The following is a 22516-nucleotide window of genomic DNA, read 5'->3' as shown; positions in this document are numbered from 1 at the left end:
TCTGTGGTCAGCCTGTCAGTTAAGAAAATTACAGAATATTGCACAGCTGGCAAAACAGTGCATTCCAGCATTATAGTATGTTATGCTCTGTTAATGGTATGATGCAAAAGTTGTTTTTTAAAAAAGGAATGCCTACAGAAACAGAAAAATACTCTGAAGGATTGATGACAAAATGTTAAAGGTGATTGTTTCCAGATGGAAGGACCATGTGAATGTTTTATTTTCCTTTTTATACTTCAGTCCACTTTCCATTGTATTTTAAATGAACACGTATTATTTTTACAATTAGATTTCTTTTTTTTTTTTTTTAAAGATTTTATTTATTTGAGAGAGAGCACAAGCAGGGGGAGCAGCAGAGGGGGAGGGAGAAGCAGGCTCCCCACTTATCAGGGAGCCTGATGCGGGGGCTCGATCCCAGGACCCCGGGATCATGACCTGAGCCGAAGGCAGACGCTTAAAGACTGAGCCACCCAGGCGCCCCTACAATCAGATTTCTAAAAGCAGTGTTATTTCAATAAATGACGCCAATTATAAGAATAATAGAGCAGTCAAGCCTATTTTCCAGCTGGCAGAATTCGGAATTCGGGGTGGGTGGTGGTGGGAGATGAACAGGAATGGGACCTGCAGCATAGCCCCGCTGAGCAGGGAGCCCGATGCGGGGTTCTATCCCATGATCATGGGATCATGACCTGAGCTGAAGAAGGTTGCTTAACTGACTGAGCCACCCAGGCGTGCCTTTTTAATTTTTATATCCTCTTTTCTCCTTTCCCTCTGGTCATCCTCCTCACATCTCTACCCTTTCATCTACCCCTCTTTTTCTTCTTCTTTGTCTGCTCTTCCCCATCTCCTCTTCCATGGCCTCTCCCTTCTCCTCCTCTCCTTCCCCTCCTTCTAACTTCCCCTCCCTGTCTCCCTCTCTTCTCTTTCTGTCACCATAAGATGTTTTCGGTGAGAACTTAAGAATTTGCATCCATACTGGAGTATTAATTTAAAAAAAAATTAGATGGTATGTTTTACATTTTCCATCATCACATGTGTTTCCTTGGCCGAGCAGTTAGTACGAGTTCAAAGGCACACTGGCATGGCCTTCAAAGTATTTTCACAGGATATCATCACTGAATTTGCCCAGTTCCAAATCCCTTGACACCTTGTACTCAGCACTCCAGAAATTCTTTATGAATAAGCAAAGTACTGAGGAGAGTAACTGCTGTTTGACACCCCAGGAATTTGTGCTCCTGCTGTGAAGGTGAATCTGATTTCTTCCTTATCTAACCTCTCCTTCTCTGTCCTTGCTCCTCTCCAGGCTTTACTGACTGGGTCACTTTCCCTTCTCCACTGGGGGGCTTGTGAGCTATGGCCTCTTGGGGTGTTTTTTCCGCAGCATCAATACCCAGCAACAAAACAAGAGAATGTCGTTGTTTCATAACAGGTTCAAAAAGCAGAGCAGAGCTCTTCGAGGATGGTTAAACCAGCCTTAGGTGAGGGCCAGGGACCTGGCAGCCCAGTGTGGAGACTAACACTGTGTTTCTCACAAGGATCAAAATTTATTAGTCATTTTTCACCTTCACATTTACAGGCTCTGATATTTGAGGATCTAAACTAAACTTAGTTCCAGGCTATTTCCAGACTCCCAAGACAGGGCACCCTCCCAAATATGCCCAGGCGCATGCTACCCTAATGCCCACTGCACGTGTTTCTGTCGGTCGGGGTTGCTATAACAAAATACCACAGACTGGATGTCTTATAAACAACAGAAGTTTCTTTCTAACAGTTTAGGGGGCCTGCAGTCCGAGATCGGGGTGCCAGTGGGATGGGGGTCTGATGAAGGCCTTGTTCTGGGTTGCATGTGGTTGGTTACCTTCTTACTGTGTTCTCACATGCTGCACTGAGCAAGGGGGCCCTCTCTGGCCTCTTCTACATGGGCACTCATTGCCTCCCTAAGACCTCACCTCCTAATCCTATCTCCTTAGAAATTAGGTTTCAGCATATGAATTTTGGGGATACACAAACATTTAAGCCATAGAAGCACATGACCCTTGTAGGATGTCAAATTGAAGTTTCCCATCATTTCTCCTGACCTTTTTGGTGTAAGACACATACATTATCTTTTGAGTCAATACTGTCTTTGCTGAGACACTAAGGAATAAAAAGAAAATGAATTTTTTTTCATGAGAAGGATCATTGGAGTGAGTCAAGAACCTGGGTTAGTAGTTCCAACCTTGATGCTCTCTGAGTGATATGAACTTGGACAAGGTATTTGCTCTCTTGAAGCCTTGATTTCCTTAACTGTGACATGTGGTGTTTGGACTAGTTAATCTCTAACAGACTTTTCATCTCTAAAGGACCCCTTAATTCATACTGTTGACAATAGTGATGTTGCACCTACTCTTCCTTTTACTCTCCACAACGTTTTTATTAGGTCTTATTATTAATATCCTTTTTACAGATGATACATGGAGCTGTAGAAAAATTAGAGAGCCTAAATTCTGATCTGATTACATCATTTATTAGCTGTATGCCCTTAGGCAAGTGACTTGCTTTCAGAGCTACCACCACCTTTGTTATCTTGTTACTATTTTTCCTCAATTTGTGTCATGTGTGAATTTTGTAGGCCCACAATAGGCATTCTTATCCACGTTGTTGACAGTTGATGAGCAGGATGCCAACAAGAGCACAGCCCTGCAAGCCCTGTATGATACCAATCCTACACTTAATAGATGAACACCAGCCTTTGATTAACACCATATGACGTAGTGTTTTTGATGTAGTTAAAGCTTCTTATAGTTTGTATATATTTTTTTCTACATAACTTTTAGTAAATGTTGTTATCACCACCTGATATATATTTACCTTTATTTATACCTTCCCTATCTTCTGTATGGAAATGGAAGCTTCAAAAAGTGCAGGGATTATCTTCTGTTTAATTCACTCCTAAATCCTCAGCACCTTAGAATTGCCTCTGACATATTGTCGGTATTTAATAAATATTTGTTGAATTTATTCATTCATTCATTAAAAAACGTAATTGAGGACCAGCTGTCTGCCCTTCTGGGTGTTAAATATTAAGGATAACCCAGGGATCCACAGTTTAGATCCATAGTCTCCATGGGGAGGTCCCTGCAGCAGCACCCAGGTGTGTATAAGATGATTCATTGGGATGTAGGCAGAAGATACTACAATTCCTGTTGTGGGTTTTTTGTTTTTTGTTTTTTTTTGCTATTTTACTTTCTATTTTGTGTATATTTTCTAAAGTTAAAGCATAAACACCCTAGTACGTTTCCTCAGCTTACAACCAATAAGTCATCATATACTGGCATGTGCTCATTTTCATTTTCCCTGCTTGGTATGTTCAAACCAAAACTTTGGAGATTGCTATTTTTGGAATGCTCTTATAGAATATAATTTCTCTGGGCCAAATTTTCTCCAGCAGCAAAATGCTCAGGTTTCAGTCCTTTAACATACTACCCTCTAATCTGAAGCTCTTTGTCCTTAACAGAAAGGGAAAGAAAGGGGTAAGTGGTGAGGTTCTGTCCTCTCCTTGTCTTCTTTTACCCTGGCCCCTTTAGTCCCAAGCCGGACGTCGGTCCACACCTTCCTCCTCTCACTCCGAATTTAAGATCAACACAAACACACACCTCCTGCTGTCCTTAGCATTGTTTCTTGCTGCCACAGCTGTTCCACGGCGTTAGCTTTCCAAGCACTTGAGTAAGATGGTGGCACAGTTGCCAGGAGTCTGAGGTTTGACATATTCCAGGTCTCCTCTCCATACTAACTACGCTCATTCCTTCCCACTACCCCTTTGTGACTTGCACACACTGATTATATGTCTCCTCACAGACTGTTTTCCAGACTGAAGAAACTTTCTTGTTGTTCATAATAGTACAAATTTATTAATATTAATTATAAGAGTAATGCATACATACATTGCAAAAAATTTTAAATTACTGACAAGGGTAATAATCTCTTTGTCACCCCCAATTCCAAAACCTCTCAGAGATGGCTACTATTATGAATTTTGTCTTTGTATTTCCAGTGGTTTTTTTTTTTTTTTTTCATTTATTATACATTTTTGCTTTGGGTCAATCAATAGACGATAGACAAATTGGGTATTTTAATTTAATAAATTTCAATATAGTAGTTAGAGATCTATCCCATTAATTTTATGTCCTGGCATGGAACAGTCTCCAAGATGGATTAGAGTAAAATTAACAAGTTGCTAAAAATGCGTAATGTATGATAGCACTACAGTTTAAAAAGATAAAAAGAAGGCTTATTAAAAAAAATATTTCGAGCCACTCCTTTACCTCAATCCCAAACTGTTTGATCATTTTAAATATATTTCTCTTATCTCATTGGCACAATGATTTCTGTTTGGGGACTGGGCCGGTGATCTGGTCATCTTCCCTGGTGCCTCTAGATCCCCTCAATCCTGTATGCAGGAAACAACGAAGGCAAGGAGAGGGGCCCAAACAGTGGGGAAATAAGAAGAAAATGGGAAGTGAATCCATGGTTTTAGAAGTAAAGCCATTATATGAGAGAAGGGGAAAGTGGGGGAAGGGGGAGCATTGTAGCACAATGGCTTGTCCTGACCAACTTGGACCTGGTCTTTTTGATGTCTGAAGCAGCAGGTTGCTTGTTGCTCACTATGGCTCTTGCAAATTTCGGCTTTGTTTTCTACCATGCGCTTTGTTCAACCAACATCCTCATCCCCTTATGTATTCCTTCATTCCTGAGCTTTATGTATTCCTTCATTCTTTTTTTAAGATTTTATTTATTTGAGATAGAGTGAGAGTGAGCGAGTGAGAGAGAGCATGAGTGGGGGGGGGTGGGCAGAGGGAGGGGAGAAGCAGGCTCCCCACTGAGCAGGGAGCCCGATGTGGGCTCTATCCCAGGACCCTGGGATCATGACCTGAGCTGAAGGCAGACGCTTAACGACTGAGCCACCCAGGAACCCCTGTATTCTTTCATTCTGAGTCAGATACCCCATTCCTCACTTTGCTCCTATAAACACACACACACACACACACACATGCACGCATGCATGCCCACACGTGCATACTCACATACACTTTGTTGCAGACATCACCTAATTCAACAATTGGGCTTCTGGCTTAGGGGGAGTAAGGATGGCAAAATGCAGAATTTGATGGGCCTGCGGATGTTGGCCATGCTGATTCTCAGTAGCCATTATGCATTTAAGAAACTAAGCATCTTTTTGTTTTTTGTCTTTCTATTTATTTGTTATTTGTAGTGGCTATCTTTGGCTCTGGGAAACCAGTGTGACAGTGTGGAAGCCAGAAGAAATCAAGCAAGCATGTTTCTTAGGACTAAGAGAGAGGCTAAAATGATGCCTTGAAGCAGCTTTTTTTTTTTTTCCCCCTAGCCCATTTTCCCCAGATGGACAGGAGATGAGACCTCTGAATAAGCTGCTTTGTTCTAGAATAAAAGTTACTGCATTAGCCAGGACTCTCCTGATGACCTGTATCTTGACAGCCTAGCTGTGAGGCCAGGGGAAAGGGGAACCCTTGGCTACAGAAGAGGAGATCCAGGGAGCTGGCCACTGGTACCCGCCAGCTTTTGCTTCTTCTCGAACAGATAGAACCACTTGCTTCTAGGGGCTTTGTTTATGGAGAGAGCCTGTGGGAACATGATGCTCCTTCTAAAAAGAAGAAGACAGGTGTGTCCAACTCACCAGCCCCTTTTACTCTGCAGATCCCTGTTCTTTCCTCCGTATGCCATTAGCTGCAATTCTGAATCTGAATAAACAGGTGCTATCCTGGCACGGTATTTATTTTTTAATACTTGCTCTGAGGTTATCTATGTCAGGACATTTTGTGGCTCTGCACCATCTATGCGGCCCTATATTAAACTGGTATAAACTCTGACGAAATGCCAGGAGAATGATAAACTAGTGACATTTCTGAGTTCCTCTGTAGAAAATGTCTACAAAGGCTGCATTTGGCTGATTACATTTCAGAAGGCTGACTCTGCACGGCTCATATCACGGTGCACTGTATCAGGGTGTGAGTGTTTTATTTGCATTCTTGACTCCAGTTATCCTCAGATTTTGTTCAGAAATGGCTGCTATATGTGAACACCAACTTAAGATACTGGAAGCAAGGATGAGTGGTGCTGGCTTTGTCTTGTTTTCAACAACAGAACTGGATCTAGCCTAGCCTGAGGGCCTTCACCGTCTACTTTCTGTGCACAGGGAGGCTCACACATAGATGGGGACAGAAGTTCTTCTTTTTAGCTATTTATAGCTTCGCACACTTAATGTACTTCAGTAGCATTTCATGGCTTTTAGGATCAAATAAAAAACCTTAGCATGATGCACAGGGTGCTTCATGATTGGACCCCTGCCTAACATTTTATTTTATTTTCTATTGCTCTACTCTGAAAACATTAGATCTACTGACTTGCTAGTATACACCTGTCTGGGCCATCCTCTCTCTGACCTGTGGCCTCTTTACTTGCTATTTATCTCTAAATGGAATATTCTTCCACCCCTTCTGTCCATTGATCATATTATTGTGTATCCTTGAAGATTGAATTCATTTACCCTAAAGGATTCCCGGGCCTTCCTTCTCCCACAGGTTTCTATCTGCAAGTGAAAGGTCATTCCTTCTATGTGTTCAAGTAGCACCTTGAATATGAGCACTCTTGTTACATGGGGAACTGTAGAGCTCCTCCTTAGCTCTAAAGCTCTTAAGGACAGCCTTTATTCTTATTACATATTAGGGGCTTGGAATGTTTCACTGAATAAAAAAAGTGATTTTATTTATTCATACAGTTGATCTCTGGGCTGTTGATTCTTTTTTTTTTATCTTTTGAGTTATGATGATAAATCATGTTGATAAATCATTTTGGCTAATGGGGTACCCATGAAATCTCAAGAAGCTTTTATTACCAACATTAGCTTTAATTTTCAGATGGGTATTTACATTCCCCACCTCTCTCCTAAAATGAGAAAGGGAAAAAAAAGAGAGGAAAGAAATCGGCTGCATTTCTGAACCCTTGCTACGTACAAGGACTCTGATAAGTGCTTTAAGATATATATTCTAGGAAAACTTATTTTCGCCTCATTTTATCGATTAAAACAATAATAAAAGCACAGAGATGTGAAGTAACTCACCAGATTTCATATATACAAATACATTGATAAATACTTGCATGTTGGTTGTATACTTCTCCTTTTTCCAAAAGCATTCAGTAAACATTTATTGAGTAGTTGTACTTGTCATGCATGGAAATGCATGGCATCGAAATACAGAAAGATTTGAGCTTATTGGTCAATAAGAGGGGTAGACAGATAAGTTACCAATTGAAACATGGCCTAGTTAATGCTATGCCCAAGTATGTGCATGATTCTAGAAGTCTCAGAAGGAGTAACCAACTTAGTCTAAGTGACATCTTCACTGGAAAATCTATTTTCAACTTCATATATCTGCTGCCGAGACTTTAAGAGTGCACAGACTGTAAGAGTTAAGAAGGCATGGGGAACATGTATCTTTTAGAATTACTGTTTTCTTTTTCTTGGGGGTAAATACCCATCAATAGAATACTGGATCATATGGTAACTCTATTTTTTAATTTTCGAGGAATCTTCATTCTGTTTTCCGCAGTGGCTGCACCAGTCTGCCTTCCCACGAACAGTGCACAAGGTTTCTTTTTTTCCACATCCTTGCCAACACTTGGTATTTCTTGTGTGTGTTTTTTTTTTTTTAGCCATTCTAATAGTTGTGAAATTTCGCAGCATTATTTATACCAGCCAAGATACGGAAGCAGCCCAAGCGACCATTGATAGATGAATGGATAAATATGTGGTACATATATACTATGGAATTTTACTCAGCCATAAAAAAAGAAAAGAACTGAAATCTTGCCATTTACAACAGCATGGGTGGATCTAGAGTGTATAATGCTAAATAAAATAGGTCAGTCAGAGAAAAGCAAATACCATATGATTTCACTTATCTGTAGAATTTAAAAAACAAAACAAATCAACAAAGAAAAAAGAGACAAACAAACAAAAACCACTCAAATGCAGAGAACAAAGTGGTGTTTGCTAGAGGGAGGTAGGTGGTAGGATGGGTGAAATAGATAAAGAGGATGAAGCATACATTTATCCTGATGAGCACTGAGAAATGTATAGGATTGTTGAATTATTGCTCACGAAATGGAAAAAAAATACTAAAATAAAAGAGTTAAGAAGGCAGAATAAGGGTAAGAGGGAATTCCAGACAGAGACCCCAGTACGTGCTAAGGCATGAAGACTTCCCTGCCCTTCTGTAAAATTTAGTTCAAGAAGGGAATTCATTTTCTCAAATAGACATACAGGCAATATAAAGATAAATTAGATACCGCCACCTATTGCCTTTTTATATAATTAAAAGATCCTGGATCAAAATTTTACATCTCATAATACAGAGAGGTTCCTTCTGAGTCCCAGAATAGAACAACCCAATATATCAGATATTATAGTAGATACTGACCAGTGTAAAAATGTTGTCTATATGTTTACAGAGGAAACACTCTTCTCTGTGCTCTGGTAAGCACAGAGAATTTGGTGATAAAAAACAGAGCACCTGCCTTATGGGAGCTCCATGAAGTAAAAGAGGCATTTATGCAGAGAGATCGAGCAAACCATTATGAACCATGACAGGGATGCATACATACAGGGTAATCTGGAAGCATAAAGCAAGGGTGTCCAACCTTTTGTGCTAAATACCAAAAGTCAGACTTACTATCATGATGGACAGAGATACTTGAAGCCATTCTTGAGGTCTCACTCTGAAAAGAAGATCATCAAGGGAACATTTGGATTGAATTTTATGTTTCTGCTATTTTTATTTTTGAGCCTTATTGAGGTATAGTTCACAAATAAAATTATAATATATTTAAAGTATACAATGTTAATGGTTTCAGAAACATATACAGTGTAAAAGGATTTCCACAACCAAGTTAACAGATCCATCATCTCCTATGTTTACCTTTTTTCTTTTCTTCTTTCTTTCTTTTTTTGTGAGAACACTTAAGTTCTATTAACAAATTTCAGTTTACAATACAGTATTAATCAGCTATACTCATCACCTTGTACCTTATTCATCTTATAACTGAAAGTTTGTATCCTATTACCAACCTGTCCCTGGGATCATGACCTAAGCCGAAGGCAGATGCTTAACAACTGAGCCACTCAGGTCTTAATATACACAGATAACCACCCAGCTCCACTGTTACAAGTAAAATGTATAAATGGGCTAGAGAATGATACTTTGTGGACAACTGCAGTGATGTGCTTCTGCAAGGTGTCTGGTCAATGATAGGACCATTAAAACCAGCACCTGTGCAGACACTTAGCATTGTTTGGCTTCAGCGTTTGAGAATTCACCAGTGCCACAAAATATTAATTTATTTGACAGAGAGAGACACAGCGAGAGAGGGAACACAAGCAGGGGGAGAGGGAGAAGCAGGCTTCCCGTGGAGCAGGGAGCCCGATGCGGGGCTCGATCCCAGGACCCTGGGATCATGACCTGAGCTGAAGGCAGACGCTTAATGACTGAGCCACCCAGGCGCCCCTTACCAGTGCCACAAAATAAAAGCAGCGATAATTCTTTATGATCTATGACTGCAGATCTAGAGGTACTCCCAGACTACCAGGAAAAGGGGTGAGCCTAACCGCCAATAAAAGTTGTTGGAAACATTGTGGTTTGACTTTAAAGTTTTAGTTTGTTGTTACAATTGTTTTACTCCAGATGGGGGCAAAAAATTTTAGGCAGTGTAAGGGGAGTTGGTTAGCCACAGTAGACTCTAGAGAAGCAAGGGACTCTGTTTTGTTCCCATGTCTTTTTGTGAATCGATAAGAGCGGAAACATCACTTGAAACAATAGCTCCTGCCTTTAGAAATAACAAAAGATCTCTTTTTTAATCCTTTTTTTTATTATGTTATGTTAATCACCATACATTACATCATTAGTTTTGATGTAGTGTTCTGATTCATTGTTTCCGTATAACACCCAGTGCTCCATGCAGAGCGTGCCCTCTTTAATACCCATCACCAGGCCAACCCATCCCCCCACCCCCTCCCCTCTAGAACCCTCAGTTTGTTTTTCAGAGTCCATCGTCTCTCATGGTTCATCTCCCCCTCCAATTCCCCCCCTTCATTCTTCCCCTCCTGCTATCTTCTTCTTTTTTTTTTTGCTTTCTTAACATATATTGCATTATTTGTTTCAGAGGTACAGATCTGAGATTCAACAGTCTTGCACAATTCACAGTGCTCACCATAGCACATACCCTCCCCAGTGTCTATCACCCAGTCACCCCATCCCTCCCACCCCCCACCACTCCAGCAACCCTCTGTTTGTTTCCTGAGATTAAGAATTCCTCATATCAGTGAGGTCATATGATACATGTCTTTCTCTGATTGACTTATTTCGCTCAGCATAACACTCTCCAGTTCCATCCACGTCATTGGAAATGGCAAGATCTCATTCCTTTTGATGGCTGCATAATATTCCATTGTATATATATACCACATATTCTTTATCCATTCACCTGTCGATGGACATCTTGGCTCTTTCCACAGTTTGGCTATTGTGGACATTGCTGCTATAAACATCGGGGTACATGTACCCCTTCGGATCCCTACATTTGAATCTTTGGGATAAATATCCAGTAGAGCAATTGCTGGATCATATGGTAGCTCTATTTTCAACTTTTTGAGGAACCTCCATACTGTTTTCCAGAGTGGTTGCACCAGCTTGCATTCCCACCAACAGTTTAGGAGGGTTCCCCTTTCTCCGCATCCCCGCCAACATCTGTCGTTTCCTGACTTGTTAATTTTAGCCACTCTGACTGGTGTGAGGTGATATCTCATTGAGGTCTTGATTTGGATTTCCTTGATGCCTAGTGATGTTGAGCACTTTTTCATGTGTCTGTTGGCCATTTGGATGTCTTCTTCAGAAAAATGTCTGTTCATGTCTTCTGCCCATTTCTTGATTGGATCATTTGTTCTTTGGGTGTTGAGTTTAAGAAGTTCATTATAGATTTTGGATACTAGCCCTTTATCTGATATGTCATTTGCAAATATCTTCTCCCATTCTGTCGGTTGTCTTTTGGTTTTGTTGACTGTTTCTTTTGCTGTGCAAAAGCTTTTTATCTTGATGAAGTCCCAATAGTTCATTTTTGCCCTTGCTTCCCTTGCCTTTGACGATGTTTCTAGGAAGAAGTTGCTGCAACTGAGGTCAAAGAGGTTGCTGCCTGTGTTCTCCTTTAGGATTTTAATGGACTCCCATCTCACATTGAGGTCTTTCAACCATTTGGAGTCTATTTTTGTGTGTGGTGTAAGGAAATGGTCCAGTTTCATTCTTCTATATGTGGCTGTCCAATTTTCCCAACACGATTTGTTGAAGAGACTGTCTTTTTTCCATTGGACATTCTTTCCTGCTTTGTCAAAGATTAGTTGACCATAGAGTTGAGGGTCCATTTCTGAGCTCTCTATTCTGTTCCATTGATCTATGTGTCTGTTTTTATGCCAGTACCATACTGTCTTGATGATGACAGCTTTGTAATAGAGCTGGAAGTCCGGAATTGTGATGCCGCCAGCTTTGCTTTTCTTTTTCAACATTCCTCTGGCTATTCGGGGTCTTTTCTGGTTCCATACATCTTTTAGGATTATTTGTTCCATTTCTTTGAAAAAAAGTGGATGGTATTTTGATAGGGATTGCATTGAATGTGTATATTGCTCTAGGTAGCATTGACATCTTCACAATATTTGTTCTTCCAATCCATAAGCATGGAACGTTTTCCATTTCTTTGTGTCTTCCTCAATTTCTTTCATGAGTATTTTATAGTTTTCTGAGTACAGATTCTTTGCCTCTTTGGTTAGATTTATTCCTAGGTATCTTATGGTTTGGGGTGCAATTGTAAATGGGATCGACTCCTTAATTTCTCTCTCTTCTGTCTTGTTGTTCATGTATAGGAATGCCACTGATTTCTGTGCATTGATTTTATATCCTGCCACTTTACTGAAATCCTGTATGAGTTCTAGCAGTTTTGGGGTGGAGTCTTTTGGGTTTTCCACATAAAGTATCATATCATCTGCAAAGAGTGAGAGTTTGACTTCTTCTTTGCCAATTTGGATGCCTTTTATTTCTTTTTGTTGTCTGATTGCTGTGGCTAGGACTTCTAATACTATATTGAATAGCAGTGGTGATAGTGGACATCCCTGCCGCGTTCCTGACCTTAGGGAGAAAGCTCTCAGTTTTTCCCCATTGAGAATGATATTCACTGTAGGTTTTTCATAGATGGCTTTTATGATATTGAGGTGTGTACCCTCTATGCCTATACTCTGAAGAGTTTTGATCAAGAAAGGATGCTGTACTTTGTCAAATGCTTTTTCTGCATCTATTGAGAGGATCATGTGATTCTTGTTTTTTCTTTTGTTAATGTATTGTATCACGTTGATTGATTTGCGGATGTTGAACCAACCTTGCAGCCCAGGGGTAAATCCCACTTGGTCGTGGTGAATAATCCTTTTAATGTACTGTTGGATCCTACTGGCTAGTATTTCGGTGAGAATTTTTGCCTCCATGTTCATCAAGGATATTGGTCTGTAATTCTCCTTTTTGATGGGGTCTTTGTCTGGTTTGGGGATCAAGGTAATGGGGGCCTCATAAAACGAGTTTAGAAGTTTTCCTTCCATTTCTATTTTTTGGAACAGTTTCAGAAGGATAGGTATTAATTCTTCTTGAAATGTTTGGTAGAATTCCCCTGGGAAGCCATCTGGCCCTGGGCTTTTGTTTTTTGGGAGATATTTGATGACTGCTTCAATTTCCTTGGTGGTTATAGGTCTGTTCAGGTTTTCTATTTCTTCCTGGTTCAGTTTTGGTAGTTGATACATCTCTAGGAATGCATCCATTTCTTCCAGATTATCTAATTTGCTGGCATATAGTTGCTCATAATATGTTCTTATAATTGTTTGTATTTCTTTGGTGTTGGTTGTGATCTCTCCTCTTTTATTCATGATTTTGTTGATTTGGGTCATTTCTCTTTTCTTTTTGATAAGTCTGGCCAGGGGTTTATCAATCTTGTTAATTCTGTTAGAAATAACAAAAGATCTTAAGAGACAACTGCCCTTATTGATTTGGGGCCATGAGCACATGGAAAGATGCAACTGGATGCAGGGTACTTATTGCATCTCGCACTGACACTCACCATGAGCCAAGCAGATAGGTCTGCATGCTAGTTTTTACCATTGTGTTTCTGCAATGCCAGCCTTCTGGGAATCACAGGTGCTAGTCATTTCAAGGAAGAAACTCAGGGTAGCCGGCACGGTGGGAGGTGAACAGCATGGAACTACCCACTAATAATTTACAAAAACCAGTTAGCCACTGAGATTTCTAGCTGGAAGGCTTTTAAGGAGCTTGTTTTCTTTCTTAATCTCCTGACTGTGGCCTCGTCAGAAGAGGTCGCCTGTGGATCCAGTCGGGGCTTCAGTGTCAGAAATGGAGAGCCACCCTCCCTGGACCAGCAACTGAAGTGACGGTCAGATTATCACCGACTGCCCGCATTCAGATTCCAAGGATGTGGAGTGTCCCAGTGCGTGTACCCTGGCTCTTTGGGGAAAATTATCAAACCCTTATTAGGACTTTTCGGCTGTTGGAGAGAAGAAAGCAGGGTTTAGTGTTTTGAGCATAGACTCTGAATTTCAGGCCATGTATCAATCAGAGAAAAGTTACTGACAGTGATAATTGGGCCTTTAGGAGACTTCTTAAGATGAAGAGAGACTAAGCTAGCTATGCCTCAGACTCTTTGAGCTCAGAAAATGAGTTCAAATAAGAAGAGTTCTGGGAATGCCCTTAGGACAATGATTAATTTACTTATTTCAAAGAGCTCACAGACCATTATATACTCCCTCCCTCCGTTCATTTCCTTCCTTCTTTCATTCAACATTTGACTATCTATTATAGCTCAGGTAACAGAATAATTATTTTCTACTTAATAAGGCTTACTAAAAGATTATGCTAAATAATAGGTGCCTCCAAGCATTTTAAATAGACTTTTATTTTGCTTTTATTTTATTTTACTTATACATACGGTTTCAAGCACCTACCGTGAAGTGTGGTGCATTTGCATTTTCCTCTCACACTGGTTCAGCGATACAGAGAGTGGTCCCTCTGTGCCGTACTGGGCCCTGCATCGGGTGGGGTCACATGATATATTCATAGTGCGTAGGATAGGAGGACCTAGTTCTGCTAATTTCAAATGAAAAAATTAATTAGATCAGTTTGCTATGGAAATCACTTTTCAAGCAACCCAGCTAAAGTAGCCTGCCTGGAATTTGCCTCGTGTGTCTTGAAAGTCTAACATATTGTTAGTGAGATTGTCACAGGAGGACATCCAGGCCATGTGTAGGACTTATTTGCAGGTCGGAGCTAATAACACGCAATATCCTCGTCAGAGTTAAGCCTGGCCTTCATCAAATAAAGATTTCATTATAGCTTTTATTTGAAGTGGAAATTTTACTGTCAGGCTATATAAATAAATACGGCAGATAGATTCCAAGGATTGTGGTGTTTAAATCCTGTGAACATCAGTAGTCCCTGGGCTCCACTGAGTTTCTCTGAGGCACATGTGAAGTCATTAATGTTGGTCTTCCTTTTCCTGTTTCTCCATTTTTTTTTTTTTTTTTTTAGGTCTGTGATGGGATCAAATAAGGAACCAGATCTTGTGCATCTTGAGGCCAGAACTGTAGATGGTCGTAAGTAATTCGTCTTCTCCATGATGTTCATAGTAATACTAGTTTTCCCAATCTGCCATGAGCCGAGTCTGTGTCTAGGGAAACGTAGCAGCAGTAGTTCAAGTCCTTAGTAATCCAGAGTTGTCTTAACAATTTCCAACATCTCTCATCCAGCCAAGGTGTTTTCCTTTCCAGGTAATGAGGAAATGCCCCTGTTTCTTATTTCTGAAGTGTTTTTGTAGTTATTGTTATGATTATGTTTTTGCTGCTGTTTTGTTTTGATTTGTTTTTCCAGTGTCCTTATTTTAACAGATATAGTTTCAAAAAAACCATAGAATAATATCAGAACCAGAGAAGGCATCCATTTCTTAGGAGAGTCTTTCTTGAACTCCCATTCTAAACAAATTTCATATTTTATTTGCTTTCATTCTGTGGTTATACTGGATGTTATCTTTGGGGGAAGCCAAGAGAAGGGTACAGGGCAACTCTCTATACTAGTTTTTGCAACTTTTATGTGAGCCTAAAATTATTTCAAAATAAAAAGCTAAAAAAGTAGAAATGGATGTTTACGTCTGAACCATCCATAGTGATTAATTACAATGAATTGGCCTCTGGGTTCTAGGATAGGAGGGGCCGTGTGCATCTTCAGTCAATATCACGTCTCCAGCACATGCCACATTGTCAACATGTAGATGGAGCTTAGTAAATATTAGTTGAGTGAGTGAATACATAGTTGACCAATTGTCAGGGTGACCAAGTCACTTACTAAGTTGGAAAATTTTAGGGCATTGCACCTCAAATCTGAACATAATATGGCCCAACGAGGGATCTTGTTAAAATGTGGATTCTGATTCAACAGGGGCTCAAGAGTCTGCATTCCTAATAAGTTCCCAGATGAAGCCCGTGCTGCTGGTCAGCAGAACACATTTAAAGTAACAAAGTCCCACAATGAAAACTAATGAAAGAGCTTTAGGGTCTGTCTCCCATGACTGCACCTCTTGTTTAGGAAGCTCCGGATGGAATTGGTAACATCCCAGATTGCTTTCATTTTCAAGCTTTTGGGGATAATACTACTTCTGGCTTGTGGCATCTAACGCACATAACCCCATATACTGAAAACAATAAGGCCGTCACTTTCCCTGATGTGCACGTTTTCTTTCACCCAACATTATTCCTATGCTCCCTGCAGCCATGAAGGTTGATAATGCCAAACTGTCATCTCGGGCTCAGCTTTCACATGGCATGAAATAGATCAGTTCTAATTTTATTTATTTTATTTTACCTTTTTGCAAAGGCAGCATCTTCAGAAACTACCCAAGAGTGAAAATTCAATAAAGGGGTTTAATTTGAAAAGTCATCCCTGTCAAAACAAAACAGAAAAAAAAAAATTACCTACCAATTGAAATAAAGGATCTAGGCATAATGCCTGACCTGACTGGGTATTAAAAAAAGAGATTTTTTTCTGTATCATATCCAGTCCCTCTCTTTATCTTTCTCTCTCTCTCTCTCTCTTTCTTCCTTCCTCTCCCTCTTCCTTTTTCTCAAGGTACTTGGTAACCAGGACTCCAGGGCAAAGAAACAGAGAGGAAGAGGAGAGAAGGAAAGAGCACAGAGATATCAGAGTAGTAAGGTATTAGCATGTGTAGTGAAGACTGTATTTATTAAACCCAGGTTCCAGGCTGGTCAGTTGCTCCAGGAATTCTAATGTCTGTATGTCACTTCTCTATTTTCTGATTGAGATCCTTCTTGTATTTCTATCCCTTCAGTAGTATTCAGGACAAAATTTAAGTCTGTGGAACCCATTGTTTATACATCTTGTAGAGTATATGCCAAAATAATACGATATTTTGACTTTGGATAAGTGATTGCTTTCTGATTTTAATGGATTCAGGAATTCTGTTATATTGACACAGGAACAAGCCCTCAATAGCTTATTTGGCTCATCCCCATAGGGTGGCTTACAAAGTTATTCAAAGTTCAGTTTTAGTCTCATTTCACATTTCCCTAGATTACACTTTATAATTGATTTCTACTTCACCTGATGTCTCCAGAGCTCCATAGCTGAGGGCAGATAAGCTCTGGAAAGAGCTTTTTTTTTTTTTTTTTTTTTTTTCCCTTGCTCTGCGACAGTCTATGACTACCATAGACATTTCTGCCACTGTGCTCTGGGATCTGGATGTCTTGTAGTTTACACTGTGACAAGGATGTTATTCTTCCTTGCATTACCTCTCTGCCTTGGGAGGCAGGCGGGGGAGAGCAACCTCAATTACCATCAATCACAGGAATTATTATTGGAAAATTTTGAACATGTTTATTGGATGTGGCATTTGTTATTGGCCCCTGCATTTAACTGAGGACAAACTGGCAGGTCCTCATCCCAGAGACAAAGATTTTACTGTTTGACTATCGTGTGTGTGTATGAATGTGCATGCACTCAGGCATCCTATGCACCCAGTACATTAAAACTGCTGCCCAGTGCATTAAAACCATAAAAAGGAAACCTATTCTATTGATTCACCTAATATAGGTGCATTTCTGTATATGTATGTAATGTATGTAGTTAGAAAATGTTGACTAAACTGCTGGATTGAAAGCTTTGTGTAAAGCCATATCTCATTTTATTTTGATTCTTTGTACAAACAAAGCTCAGAGACTGACCCATTTGTTGACTTAATACATAACCTTATCTGTGTAAGCATGTCTTCTTAAAGAAGGGCTTTAACCATAGGGTCTACAGAGTCCTGAGGGCTAATGGATAAGTTTAAGAACCTCACTAACTCCCTGAAATTGTGTACTGCATGTTACATTTATGTGATTTTGGAGGAAAAGAATGTAACTGTGATCAGAATTCTTCACATGGCAATTACATGGGAATGCAGAGTTCTCTATGCACATGTATAAATATCATCTTGCAAGAAAACCTGCAGTACCAGGTTTGACCTTTATCGCTCCTCCCTCTGACTTCTGAAATGAAAGGCCTGGTCAGTGACACGACTATTTCCGTACTGGTGGTGATCCGTGCTAACACGGACAGGGAACAGGGGACAATTACTGGGCTCATTGTCTATTTGCATGAGTAAGTAACCTTGTAACAACTTGCACAAGGACTAATCTCTTTCACTGGGGAGAAACAACCTTGGCCCTTTAATCAACTGTGAAAATGATTGTCCAAAAACTCTTGCTGAAATGAACCACAGACTAGCATTTTACAAGCTGAAATAAAAATCAGAGGAGAGTCACAACTTTATATAACCACCTTCCCACAAATTCTGGTCTTGGGTGAGAACTGGACATCCCATTCTACTTCCCATTTTCCAGTGCTCCAATTGACTTGCATATTGAGCGGCTTGCCTAGCAACGTCTGAATAGGGGGAGCGTGGGTACAATGCTGAGGGGCTGGGATGGAGACCTCAGTTCTCATCAGGCCTCAGTAGGTGACCTATGGGGTGCTTTCAGTTCTTCCTATAGAAATAGATTACTTTTATAACAACAAGAGTAGCAACAATGACAATAAAAAGGATAAGCTGTACTCAGGTGCATCAAGTGAAAAGTAAAATCCACTTCTTTTTTTATTTTTATTTTTATTTTTTTTTTAAATTTTTTTTTTTTATTTATTTATTAGACAGAGAGAGAGAGAGAGAGAGAGAGCATGAGCAGGGGGAGTGGCAGGCAGAGGCAGAGAGAGAAGCAGGATCCCTGCAGAGCAGGGGAACCTGATGTGGGACTCGATCCCAGGATCCTGGGATCATGACCTGAGCCGAAGGCAGTCGCTTAACCAACTGAGCCACCCAGGTGCCCTAAAATCCACTTCTTGACCTTCATTCCCATTTTCCAGAGGTACTATGGTTTTTTTTTTTGTTTTGTTTTTGTTTTTGTTTTTATTTCTTCTGCATGTTTACAGAAATTGTTTGGGCTTACACAGGTGAATATGTATGTGAGTACACATACATACACATTCACAAATGTTCGTGTTGTAAAACCATTATGCCAAATTCACTGTTGGGGAACACAATAGCAAGTTACAGTTTTTCCATATCAGTACATGTAAATGTAGCCACTTTGTGACCGATGACTACAAAAAAAAAAAAAAAGAAAAAAAAGAAAAAACCTACAAACAAACACACTTTGTGCAGTCAACTGTGCTCTTGTTAGCCCTTCTCTCATTAATAGACCTGTAGAGGTTTGGCTCTTTCATGTAGTGCTAATACATCACACACAGACACCCACACATTACTGATTTGGTTAGTAAGCATTTGGACTTGTGCAGGCAGTAAGCACTGCTGGGAAGAGAAATTATTGAAGGCAAATTCCGGGTCTGAGAGTGTGTACATTGATATACAATGATACACATTGTATACTTGTTACATTGTCCTCTGAGATGGTTGTATCATTGCACACTGTCAGTATGATGATGCTAGGATGCTTGTGTTTGTAAGCCTTCAGTAGCCCGAGACATTATCAAAGATTTTTTAAACATAACCCATCTGATGAGCAAAGAGCTATATCCTTATTGTTTTCATTTTCATTTATTTAATCGTGAATGAGGTATTTTTATTTATTTTTCTTGGCTATTTGTATTTCCTCATCAGTGCACCTTTAAAAGATAGCAAATCTTTTTAATGTTCCGGAGAAGACGAACACTTTGGCATTTCTATACAAAAAAAAAAAAAAAAAGTCAAACTGGCCACTCCCACTCCAGTGAAGGTCCCAGCGCTGGCCCACCAACTGGCATTATTTGACCCCACATTTCATAACCTTCATTTACCTTCTTTTCAGTCAGTTTAGGAATAGTTCCTGGGGTGGGACCTGGGAAGAGGCTAGAAGTTTCCAGTTCGGGGCAGCTTCAGGCTCCGATGGCCCCCTCCTAGTCCCCACGTGCTGAAAAAGCACCTCTCCCCTCTTGCCTGTTCCCACAGCAGGCATCAGGGATGAGGGTGCGCAGGGGCACCTTGCACTTGGCTTTTTCTCCTGGCTGCCTCCTTCTGACCCCATTGTTCATATTGCAAAAGCCGCTTGATTTCAACCCCTAGTGATTTCAACTTGGCCTTTCTGATTTAGTAGCCTTAAAGACAGCCCTGAAGGGCGCCTGGGTGGCTCAGTTGGTTAAGCAACTGCCTTCGGCTCAGGTCATGATCCTGGAGTCCCAGGATCGAGTCCCACATCAGGCTCCCCGCTCAGCGGGGAGTCTGCTTCTCCCTCTGATCCTCTCCCTCTCATGCTCTCTGTCTCCCATTCTCTCTCTCAGATAAATAAATAAAATCTTTAAAAAAAAAAAAAGAGACAGCCCTGAAAACCAACCAGAAAAGCATGCAACACGGTAACACAGGCCTCCCCACACAGCCGTGAAAACCTGACAGGAACATGCAGGAGCGGGCCCTGCTGGGCAGCTTTCAGAGTGGGCTCTTTGTACGCTTCTGTGCTACTTCCCTTGCATGTTGTGTGCCCAGCAGGCCGGGAGGAGGTCTGTGCCCTTACTTCTCATGCTCAGGAAGCGAGGACGGAGTGTGCAGAAGCCCGTTTTCCCCCGGCCCTCAATCAGTGACAGAGGTCTGCATCTCTCCTGGGTTTTCAGGATCCCCCAGGACATAGCAGCACTAGTCCATATAACATGGATGGCAATTTCCAAGTGTCTGGAAAATTCCTAATGCTTCTTACTCCTGCTTCCAAAAAAAAAAGTGTCCTAATGGTCTTGGCACTTACACATTCCCTTCCTGGGTTCTGTATGTTCCCGAGCAGCAGTGATGCTAGTACTATGCATTATATTCCTCTCATTCGCCTGGTGCTATGCAGTACTAGGTACTTTTCAGCTGCATTACTTACACCGATTCTTATAAGTAGGCTCTGTTATTATTTTTCTCATTTTAACTTTGAGGAAAACAAGGCTTTTAGTGATTAAATGTTTTGGCCATTGCCTCAGGGCTAGAATTTGAAGCTCTATCATTCATTCATGCAGCAGATACTGTTGGACCTGTATGCTGTGCTGCATGCTGTCGTAGACACGGATGGGAGATAGGAGGGAACGTTGCAAAGGCCCTGCTCTCATAGTTTCCCTTATAGTTAGGGGAGACATTCTAAACGTGTGTATAATGCCAAGTGGTGCTAAGTTCCAGGAAGTAAAACAAAGCAGAGCAAGGGGAATAGTGATTGAGGGGGAGGGGAGGTCAAGGAAGGAATCTCTGATAAGGTGGCATTTGATGTTTTTTTTTTTTTTTTTTTTTTTAAGATTTTATTTATTTCCTTGACAGAGAGAGACACAGCGAGAGAGGGAACACAAGCAGGGGGAGTGGGAGAGGGAGAAGCAGGCTTCCCGCCGAGCAGGGAGCCCGATGTGAGGCTCGATCCCAGGACCCTGAGATCATGACCCGAGCCGAAGGCAGACGCTTAACGACTGAGCCACCCAGGCGCCCCGACATTTGATGTTTGAGCCAAGTCTTTATGGAAGTAAGGGAGACAGCCTGGTGGAATGGCATTCCAGACAGATGGAACAGCTCATGCAAATGATATGGAGTATGGCCATGCTTGGCAGGGGCTGGGGGATAGCGGGAAGGCCAGCGATATGGACAGGACAGGCCAATGTGTCATCTTTGTTCATTCCACCATGAAAGGCAGAAATTGTACCCTATTGGTCTTGGTTGAACATTGGCCATGTTCCAAGTATGATATTTGGTATTGAGGGTGATAAAAATAGAAAGTTAGTAAGTGAAGAAATAGTGGATTGACCATACCCACATGCCTCAGAGGCAATCCCTTGAACTGACTCTTTGTCCTGAAATTAATCACATAACATGTGAACACATCTAAGCAGACATTGTACACCCCTTCCCCAAAAACCCTGGAAAAAATTCTGTGTGCTTTTCCCCCATGCACCAAACTGCTTTCATTTCTCCCCTTCCTCTCTTTCTCATTCCCATTTTTATTCCTGCTTTTATTCCTTCTGGCTTTCCTACCATTTGGAAAGTTGTTTGAACAAATGTGCTTCGGTGTGACCTTCTAGATAACTTTGTGTCTTTTCTGAATTAAACTGGATTTCCAGTGTGGTTTTCCCACAGAACAGACAGGGAGCATTCCTCAGACACATCTCATACCCTCCCCCTCATGCCTCTGTGCTCTCACCAGTGTTCCTTCTTTCTGGAGTCATCCTTATCACTCACCCTATCACCGTTCCAAGCAGCCTTCCAGACTTTTCTCAGCTCCTCCACGAAGCCTTCCACAGGTGTCCTTGCCCTACCCCCACACAGGTCATTGTTCCCTCTGTGCACTAGAATGAATAGTAAAGTGGTCTCTGTCCCCCAAAGTACTGTAGGCCAGGGAAGCATAACAGGTCCACAGTTGTGGTGATGCAAAGTAAAATAGCTGCAGTCAAGGAGAAGTCCTGGCACAAAGTAGACTATCTGTGGAAGGGTATAAATTTGTGTGTCCCTCACCTGTGGGGTGGGACACACCTGATCCTTCCTAAGGTACACTCACCACACTGCACTGTAGTTGGCAAGTGATGTTTTGTATTAGTATTAAATTATTATGTCCTTAGGGCCTCTTTCATGTCCCTAATTTCTAGTCTTGTGCTTGGCAAAAAAATTTATGATCTCAGAACTTTTCCTGTAGTAATCATGGCCTCCTAAATGTCAGAAGGCTAGCCATAAAAGACAACATTTAGAAAGTTATCCTGGACCAAAATCAAGAGATTTCATAGAAGAACGCAATGCCACAATGTCATTATATTGAGGGAGAACATTTGATCTAAGTTTATAAGAAATGTATTAAACTTAGTCTTTTCAG

At 40.9% G+C, this 22516-nt stretch overlaps 1 protein-coding gene across 5 annotated transcripts in view; it reads left to right on the top strand.

Annotated features, from left to right (window-relative positions):
* The window catches only part of SORCS1 (sortilin related VPS10 domain containing receptor 1), a 502288-nt gene that overhangs the window by 347552 nt on the left and 132220 nt on the right, over nt 1–22516 (top strand). For all 5 annotated transcript variants that reach the window (XM_032422994.1, XM_032422990.1, XM_032422991.1 and 2 more), the window contains one exon: nt 14697–14761. In XM_032422994.1, coding sequence (XP_032278885.1) covers nt 14697–14761 — 65 coding nt within the window. The remainder of the gene's footprint in view (nt 1–14696; nt 14762–22516) is intronic.

Source organism: Phoca vitulina, unplaced genomic scaffold, assembly GCF_004348235.1.
Source record: "Phoca vitulina isolate PV1807 unplaced genomic scaffold, GSC_HSeal_1.0 scaffold28, whole genome shotgun sequence".
In the NCBI taxonomy this organism is placed as follows: Eukaryota; Metazoa; Chordata; class Mammalia; order Carnivora; family Phocidae; genus Phoca; species Phoca vitulina.
Note: the sequence above shows the minus strand (reverse complement) of the source record. Positions and strands in the feature narration are given on the sequence as shown.